At 48.3% G+C, this 9,211-nt stretch overlaps 1 protein-coding gene across 1 annotated transcript in view; it reads right to left on the bottom strand.

Annotated features, from left to right (window-relative positions):
• Positions 1-265: 265 nt before the first annotated feature.
• Positions 266-9,211, bottom strand: part of LOC136115820 (dynein axonemal heavy chain 9-like) — a 33,807-nt gene continuing 24,861 nt past the window's right edge. Inside the window, exons 16-21 of the mRNA XM_071800788.1 lie at positions 7,647-7,782; positions 6,426-6,622; positions 5,907-6,331; positions 3,690-3,912; positions 1,256-1,422; positions 266-889 (exon numbers count right to left, since the gene is read on the bottom strand). Coding sequence (XP_071656889.1) covers positions 400-889; positions 1,256-1,422; positions 3,690-3,912; positions 5,907-6,331; positions 6,426-6,622; positions 7,647-7,782 — 1,638 coding nt within the window. The 3' untranslated portion in view covers positions 266-399. The remainder of the gene's footprint in view (positions 890-1,255; positions 1,423-3,689; positions 3,913-5,906; positions 6,332-6,425; positions 6,623-7,646; positions 7,783-9,211) is intronic.

The following is a 9,211-nucleotide window of genomic DNA, read 5'->3' as shown; positions in this document are numbered from 1 at the left end:
TGGGATTTCATACCTTAGGAAGCTGTGCCCGTATATCTTCTGAGCCTATGAATATGCTCTCCAAGTGAGACCACGTACGCTGCACTTCGAACCAGAGAGAAATGACGGAATCTGTTGTGGACAGCTTCCTCTGCCATATGGACACTTCCTCCAAGAAGAAAGCAATACATTTGGATGTCATTAAATTCTGCAGCTGCACCTGGTTGTCTTCTAAAGTTTCTATGAGTTCCTCGTCTGACTTCAGCAACGGGATGTTCGTCCGGGGGTGAGGCTCATACTGAAACTCCATGGTGCTCCAAGTCATTTTTAGCTCCTTCAGGACTTTCTCCATACTCATTTCTCGTACCGCTTTGTCCACAATGCCACGAACCTCATCCTCAAAGTTATGGAGGTTGAGCTTCAGGAGGTCAGCCAGGCCAGCGTGGTGTCCGAGTCCATCACAAACCTCACACCCGTCACCTGCATCAGCTGATTCCAGTGCCTTTCCCTAATGGCGGGATTTTGAAGTTCTGCCACAGCTTTCAGGGCCGTCAGCATGTTCTTCACCTTGCTGTCCAGCCCAGTGAAAGCATCCCACGCCCTCACCTCCTTATCCAAATTCCGAATCTCTCTTGCAAACTTTTTACACTCCAGATCCATGTTTTCCACGTTAATATCCGCCCATTTGGTGGTCTGCCAGTCATCAAGGCAAGTGCCCACAAGGGAGATCATATCCCAGAGCTCTTTGAGAAGACACAGCTCCTTTCGGCACTGCTTCAGTTGTTTATAGTCTGGCACTATGACTTCAAACAGACCAGCTGATTCATAAATCGAGGTCATGGCTGACTCCATTTGTTTAATCTCAATGTGCTTTGTATCCAGCAGTTGATAAGGCTTTTTGGTGTCAAACCTAGAAAGAAATGTTTATTCTTCATAAGTGATATTGTAACAACTTCTAAAGAAAACCTAAAACAAATGGTGCCTCTGAGACACAAAGCAGACATGATACATCTATAGTACCCATTGATGGTGCAGCCACATGGCACTGCTGACAACCCCTTTAAGCAATATTGTGCACTCAGCATCCAGATTGAATCTCTTGCTAACACCTTACAGTGTTTGCAGGGACAAAACACCCAGGGCATAACAGATACAACACCGTGAGCAGGCAGGAAATGTATGCAAGGGTTCAAGAACACATCCTCAGGACACTCCGAGATGATCCCATGAAGCTTTTCTTCCTCAGGGCTTCTCTGATGTTATAATTTCACTGTACCTGAACGGTGCTTCTTTCCGAAATCGCTCTCTGAATCTGTGTTGCTCAACATCAAACGCCGCACAGCTCTTGCGCACAACTGTCATTTCGTTCGCCTGCAGAGGAGCCACACGCTGCTTCACAGCTATCGCCAGCTTCTTTATATTGTTCCATTTTTCTGGCAGCTCCTGCAAGCAAAATTTAAATGACGGTAGGCAGTATTTGCTATTTGATATAAGATGTGACTGATCTGTTTATGGACAATCACAGAACAGGAAAAGCAACAGATTCCATGCCTAAAACTGCAAGGAAGTTTTGTTGTGATGCAAAAGCTAAACACAATTTGGGATAAAACTTATCAGTTATCCACAATTTTGAAGACGAATGAAGACTGAGACTTTAAAACTGACTGCTCTGATTGCAAAAACATGTTAAATAACTTCAGAAGAAGGGTCCCAGACCAGATCCTGGGCTCCCAGGATGGCTCGGTGGTTGAGAGAGCACAGTTCTCCTGACACCGAGCCCAGCGGGACCCAGAGCTGGCTGGAGGCAGGAGGGTGGGCTGAGGATGCAAGTTCATCAGATCGTCCGGCTTCCCAGAGCTAATTAAGAAACAGAGCCTGGGAAATTTCCAGCCAGCTCTTAGAGCAGAAGATATTATGCCAGAAGGACTTCTACAGAGCTTTCTGGGGCAAATCCCTCCAGCCTGCCTGTATAATATTAGTACTAAATAAGACAGTTTCTTTCTCAGGACTGCATCCAAGCTGCTGGTGCACAGCACTGCTAACAATCCACCCTTTGCACCTGGGATTTTATTTAGAAAGAGATTTGATTTCTTCTCTTCTCACTAGACTTCTCGAGCCAAATCCTCACCCCAGACAGTGACACCAGCCAGGGCTCTGCTGTCCTCAAGTCCCACAGCTTTGCTCTCCCACTTCCCCAGGTACTGTGCCAGCCTACAGGAAAGACTTTGGGCTTCTTTTCATCCCAGTGCACATAGTTGAGAAGACTAATGGAGATGCACCAACACTATGCAAAGAAGCGAAATAACCTGGAGGCAGCAGAGGCGGCCAGAGCAGGGCCAGTCCCTCCTGAGGGGTCTCTTTCTGGCACTTCATGTTCCAGTCTCTGTAGAAATCACTATCCATGACCATAGCAGGGCACACATGGAGCTGCTTCCTTGTCCTTCTCATACAAACTATCAGCTCCAGCCCATCCATCTTCATGGCCATGGAGGGAGCGGTACCTGGAGGAACTTACTTTGGTTTTCCTACTGTGTACAGCAGTGAATGAATTATTCAACTATGTGTTGCTGTCACTTGCCAGAAAGAACGAAACTGTTTTGTTATCTCCTCCATCTGAATGGCTGCCCTGCATACCTCATTTCTTCTGTCAGAAAAATAAATCAGTTGTTCAAATCTACACGCACAAACAGGCACCAAGCAAGCAGCTCTTGGGCAGAGGAATCAGCAGAGCTGGGTTCCCCATAGCACCATTTTTTATGCTGAACTGAAGCTGCTGTAGCAGCCAAAACATTCATTTAATGCAGCTCTTCTGTTTTTCAGGGTGTCTGTAGGAATCCAGTTATCTTTAGGACCCTTACCCGTGTCAGATTTGGTGATACAACCATCCGTGGATCACGGCTGCACCAGCAGAAAACTGGGGGATTGCTAAACCCCGCTCAGGTCCCATCCAAGCCTGCAGCAGAGGGAGGAACTTCTCCCCAAAAAGCTCTGCCTTAAACCTGGTGTCCTACACAGAGCCCTCTGCACACAACGCCCCGTGACTAAGGGGTATCCATCAGTACGTAGCCACACGCTCCTCCACCGTAACATGGTGACTGCTGCCAGTTCCCCAAGGCTGGCTGGGCATCCCACAGGCTTTTCCAACCTTCACCTCATGGTCCCCTGTCCAGAAATGAGAAGAATTCCCCAAAGAAAAATTGATTCATCAGGGCCAGATGTGGAAAGGTGCTGAAATACTTTCATAACGTGCTCCCAGTGATGTCCTTTGGGTCAAGCAGATTGGGTGTTATAGACCTAGTGGAGGACTGAAGTCCTATGAGAAGGCGACTCCTCTGCCAACATTATCCTTCCCATCTCCACAGCTGCCAAGAACTGGCTTATTTAAAAATAATTATAATTCAAACTAATTAACAGATGTATTTGAAAATGCATTAATTTTTTTCAAGAGTAATCGCTGAGAGTTGGAGCAGGCAATTCTATGTTTTTCATACATAACAAAAGGCTTAATCTCTGCTTTAAAAGAAAAACCTCAATATAACTCCAAAATTTAGAGCTATTAAGGCACATCCCACAATAGTAAAATACTATCCACTGAGGCCCTCTAATGACAGGGAGTGGGGCTTTAAATATTCCTGCAATGCTCTTAAGCTCATACTCTTTGACGCTGGCTACTCGGCAAACCGCCGTGTCCACCGCAGCTTTTCACCCACCTCCAGTTGCTTATAGACTTCCTCCGGCAGCTCTTGCTCATACGTCTTCAGCAGTTCGACGGTTTGCTTCAGGGGCTCGAACATGGCATCGGTGACACTGTGCCTTTCCTTAACGGCCAGGAGATGCCCCATGATCTCCACCAAACCATCATAATCGCCTTTTTCAACCTTTTTGCTCAAACCTTTGTCAGCAGTTTTTATGAACTCGTCCAGGTCAGACAAGCTGTAGAACACAAAACAGGAAAGCACCAAATGAGAGCAGTTCCTACCGGAATCATCCAGGCAGCTGGACTGGCACGGAGAGGGAAAGGCCTGGCTAACTCTGCCCATCACATGGCAACATGCTGAGGGCATCAGAACCACAGTTCATGCTCACAGGGATCCATAGATGTGGTACAGCTTCCTGTGAGGAACGGATAAATGGGTTGGGACTTCACAGGTTGGAGAAAAGGCATTTGAGGAGCACAAGTCTTACGAGGAGCAGCTGAGGGAGCTGGGGCTGTTCAGCCTGGAGAACAGGAGATGAGGGGAGACCTGATCTCTGCAACTGTCTGAAAGGAGGTTGGAGCATGGAGGGGGTTGGTCTCTTCTCTCAGGTAGCAAGTGATAAGATAAAATGGCCTCAAATTTCTCCAGGGGAGGTTCAGATTGGGTATTAGGAAAAAAATTATTCACAGAAATGGCTGTCGGGCCTTGGAACAGGCTGCCCTGGGCAGTGGTGGAGTCACCATCCCTGGAGGGGTTGGATAGACATATAGATGAGGTTCTCAGGGACATGGGGTAGCGCCAGAGTTAGGTTATGGTTGGACTCTGTGATCTTGATGGTCTCTTCCAACCAAACAGATTCTATGACTCTATCCTATGATTCTATAAGGGAGACCTGTGAGCTCGGGTCTGTGGTCTGAAGAGAGTGAATGTGAAAGGACAGTTTTCATGTCATCTCTTCCAATACAAGAATTCAACAAATGAACCTGGTAGGTTGTAAAGCTACAACAAACAGGGATTCTTCTTCGCACGCTGCCTTATTTCAGAGGGTAAGTCTCTGCTGCAGAAGGATGCAGATGTTAAAAATTCACAGCGGTTCAGAAAAGCAACCGAACATTTGTGGGAGAAAAAAAAATCCATCCAGGTCTTTAGATACAAAGGTACAACCCATGACTCTCAAAGTCCTCAGGTACGAATGGTTAGAGACAAGGAGACTATTTGGGGGAAGTTTCCCTACCTGCTTCTTGATCTCACCAGCTGCTGGACACTGTTAGCAGAGCTTGATGGGCTCCTGGATCTTTGGTCCTTTCCATTCTTCCCTTCTCAAAACGCTTACTTTTGAAGTGCCCGCTTAAATTCTGTGGATGCTGCTGGACCAAAACATAGCCCTAAACACTTCACCTATTAAAGACTAAACTGCTGAGTCAGGAGCTCTTAATAAGAACTCCTAAATGCCTGTTCTAACCTATGCAAAAACCTCTTTGCACAGGAATTATCGTGCTGAAAAGAACACAAGAGATCACAGCAGCCACCACACGCAGCAGCCTTCACTAGTACATATGTCTGTAAATATTTCTTCGTAAGCATCCAAGCCCTGTGGCATCCTTCAGCTGCTACTACTCAAATAAATCACCTAACACATCATCCTGCAGAGACCAGGCGGCTGAGCAGCTATTCAGAGCAGGGAACACATGTTAATTCAAAACTTACATCCAAAGCTCCTCCTTTTTGTAACCTTGAAACTGCCTCCCCATGACTGCTCATGCCAGGCAACCCAAATTACTTTTTTTACAAAGAGTGCACTCAAAAGAGCACTGCATTTAGAAACGGAGCAAGTATCTCATGGCATTAATGCAGCTTTACTGATGGCAAATTCAACAAAATAAGCATAGAGCCCTAGAAGAGATTAGATTAGTTGGACCAGGATGAACAGACAAACAGACATCCTGTCCAACACCACACAGTAGGTCGTAGGAGCATCAGCTCGCAGGATGTCGATGGTACCGAGTTCGTGGAACTGTTTGCACTTTACACACTCAGCTGGACCAGCTGCTCCCAGCAGAGACGAGGGGATGAAAGTTAGCAGAGATGCGATGGAGCTGGCAGGGGGTGTGTGCCCCCTCCTCTTGCTCCTGTATTAGCCTTTTGCTTATCAGTGTGAAATGATAAAGCCCAGCCAACACAAGAGAAACCCACTTTGGTTCTGGGAAGAAGAGGTAGAACGGTTCCTACCTGTGCATGACGTGGTCCATGAGATGCTGCTTGAACACCAAGCTCCACCGTTTAATCACATTCAGCAGAGACGCTTTGAAAGGCCGAGCATCAACTTTCATCCAACTCTGGAAAATGCTGATGGGCTCGATGCGATTCACCTCCTCATAGATCTTCTCGTAGGAGTCAATCTGCTCTCGGAACTGCTGCAGCGTGGGAGGTGACTCAGGGACCCCGTTCTCTGCATGGGCCTCGATTTCTGCCGCAGTGAGAATGTGCCCGTAGAGGAGGAACTGGCGGAAGAACTCCTTTCTGTCCTCCCCGTACAGGCAGGAGTAGTGGTCGAAGGCACTGCGGTAATCACAGCAGGCCGCCATCACGGCCTGCACACGCCCCATCAGCTCATGGCGCATGTCGGCCAGGTCAGCCATGTCCTCCATGTCAGCCTGGAGAGAAGAGGAGAGGAGCTCGCAGTGATGCGGGGGCAGCGTGGCACCTCCTCACTGCCACACAGCGTGAGGGAGCTCCACAGCCACGGACCTGGTAGTGGAGGAAGCCGCTGTGCTCAGCCAGCCTGGGCACCAGCGATGAGATCCGGTAGATGTCGTTGAGAAGACCTTCCACCACGTCGTAGAAGCCATCGTTTGTGCCAGGGTCCAAGGAGGGTTGAAATATCAAATCTGGGATCACCAAATCCAGCTGCACCTCAAACAGGGGAGGAAGCCCTGCCTTGGGATCTGGTAGGGAAGAACAGAGGTGCCAGGTTATTTTTGAAGGGGAGAAAAGTGATCTAGAGCCACCACTAACATCCCACCACAAGACACACACATGCCCCACAGGGACACCAGGCAGGTGGGACACCCACTCGCTGGGTCCAGTGACATTGTGTCTGCATACAACGCAGAGGGGAGGCTGCCAAACCAGCTGGTGTTCTGGTACCCAGAGGAGATACTGGAGAACAGATGAGACACAAGTGATTTAAGGACCGGAAAAACGCTGTGGAGGGAAGCCTTAAAGAGACCAGGCTCTTCAGCTAATCAAAAGGGAGTCTGAGAGCTGAACAATTACAGCGCATAAGTACTTAAAGAGGAGAAAAACAACAGGAACCAAGAGGCTCTTTAATTTAGTGGAGAAAGGCATGAAAAAATAAAACACCAACTGGTTTCACAAATGTGAAATTATGTGCTTGTTTTTAACAAGATGGTGAGGAACTGGATGCAATTCTCCAGCTCAGTGTGCCTCCACATCCAGGAGGGAAGCGTTCTGAAGATGTGCTTTAGCTGGACACAGCTGCTCTCAGCAGAGTGACCCTCCGTGGCAGCCTTAGGCAGGAGCTCTGGTTTGGTGACCCCTCTCCTCACTCCTCAGTGATGGAGGTTTTTCTTTCATGTCTTTCATCCACAGAACCAACTCTTGAGACTCTCCACAAACGAAAGGTTGTGTCACCTTGATGCTTTGTGCATGGGAGGTCAGGAGATGGCTGATGCCCAAGAACAGACTTGGAATGATGCCTCAATTTTGTCTGTTCACAAATCCCAGCAAATGGTGCAGTCATCTCTGTCCCTTCCCTTGAGCAAGGCTTTGCTCCAGTGACCAGGGGACAGAGTTACCCTCTGAGTCTGGAGGCTCCTCCAGCACTTGCTGTAGACAATGCAAGAGGCAGAGTAGAAAGACCACCACAAGTCAAAGCACAAAACAGAAACTTCCTTTTGGTGAGACTGAAGATGGTATCACGGCCAGAGCTGAGGAACCAGCAGTTACCTGTGTTTTCGAGGAGGTACTTGAGTGAGCACTCAATGGCAGTGAAGAATCCATCCAGAACTATCTCATCCACGTAATCCACATAGGCCTTCCAGATGTCAGATGCTGGGTCTGCAAGTAAGAGGCTCTGGTTTTCCTGGAAGAAAAAGACGACACTTTGAAATACAGCGGGGCTGAGTCTGTCCTACAAGAGCTGCCCACAGCTGAGGACTCATGGCAATGAGCACACAGGTACCAGCCCTGCGGGGGGAGAGAAACCAGACAGACGGATGTTGCTGCTGGTAGCATGGCCACAATTTTCTCCTTCTGTCAAGGGCTGCTTTGTCATCTGAAGCAACTCAAAATAATCACAAGGTAAAAATGGAGTGCGTGGGAGACTTAGCAGCCCTGCAACCTTCTCCTCCCTCTTCTCTGAGGCCAAAGGGCTCAAGGGTGCTTTGCAGACCTGGGCCAAAGGCTCATCCCAATGCATGAAGCCTCAGTCCTTGTGGCCTGTATAATGTTACCTTGGGTGGATGAGTCCTTCCAAGTGGACTGCTTACACCTCTGCCCTACAAATGGTCATCTCAAAACAAGAGAACTTTAAAATTCAGAAAAGGGTTTTTAAATAAACCAAGTGAAAATAGTTAAAGATTGGGATCAGAAGACAAAGGGTTGGCTTACAGCCTCCCTTCTCAGCTTATTGCGTTCCTTACCTCCAGGCAAGTTCACAGTCAGGAAATTCACGGTTTTCTAGGCCACAGAATGGCCCCATCCTTCTTGCGTCTCCTCTTCCACACCCACAAGACCAGCCTGGGTATCCATCCCCTGCACCTCCCAGGCTCTGCCGTGATCCTGTTCCGGCCTTGCTATGCCCTCTGAGGGCTCTTTCTCCTAAGCCTGCCAGGGGCTCTCAACACAGGCACGGGCTCAAAAAAAACGTAAGGTCCAGCTTGCAGTCTGCTGCCAGGGGTTCAAAGCTGGCTGTATTTCATCTCTGGGGACACAGGAGAGGGTGCCATTCCCAGTGGCATGGCAGCTTGGCACACGTGAGATCATAGAATCATTCTGGTTGGAAGAGACCCTCAAGATCATCGAATCCAACCATAACCTAACTCCACCACTAACCCATGTCCCTAAGAACCCCATCTGTACATTTGTTAACACCTCCAGGGATGTGACTCCACCACTGATCTGGGCAGCCTATTCCAAAGCTTCACAATCCTCTCTGTGAATTATTTTTTCCTAATATCCAATCTGAACTTTCCTTGGTGCAACTTGAGGCCACTTCCTCTCATCCTATCTCTTACTACTTGGGAGAAGAGACCAACCCCCTCCATGCTCCAACCTCCTTTCAGACAGTTGCAGAGAGCAAGAAGGTCTGGCCTCAGCCTCCTCAAGATAGAGTGGCATTGCCAATTGGGCTTGAGTCAACCCAGAGCTGCTGCTCCCCAACTTTACACATCAACGCTGAGTGATTAAACTGTTAACAGAGCAAGCCAGGGCTCTGGTGCCTTGCAGACTCACCTCCACATTTTGCTGACACAAGAGAAAGGGGAACTTCACAGGACTGAACACTATGGGAA

This window comes from Patagioenas fasciata, chromosome 33 (genome assembly GCF_037038585.1).
Source record: "Patagioenas fasciata isolate bPatFas1 chromosome 33, bPatFas1.hap1, whole genome shotgun sequence".
Classification (NCBI taxonomy): Eukaryota; Metazoa; Chordata; class Aves; order Columbiformes; family Columbidae; genus Patagioenas; species Patagioenas fasciata.
The sequence above is the reverse complement of the archived record's forward strand: the minus strand, read 5'-3'. Positions and strand labels throughout refer to the sequence as shown.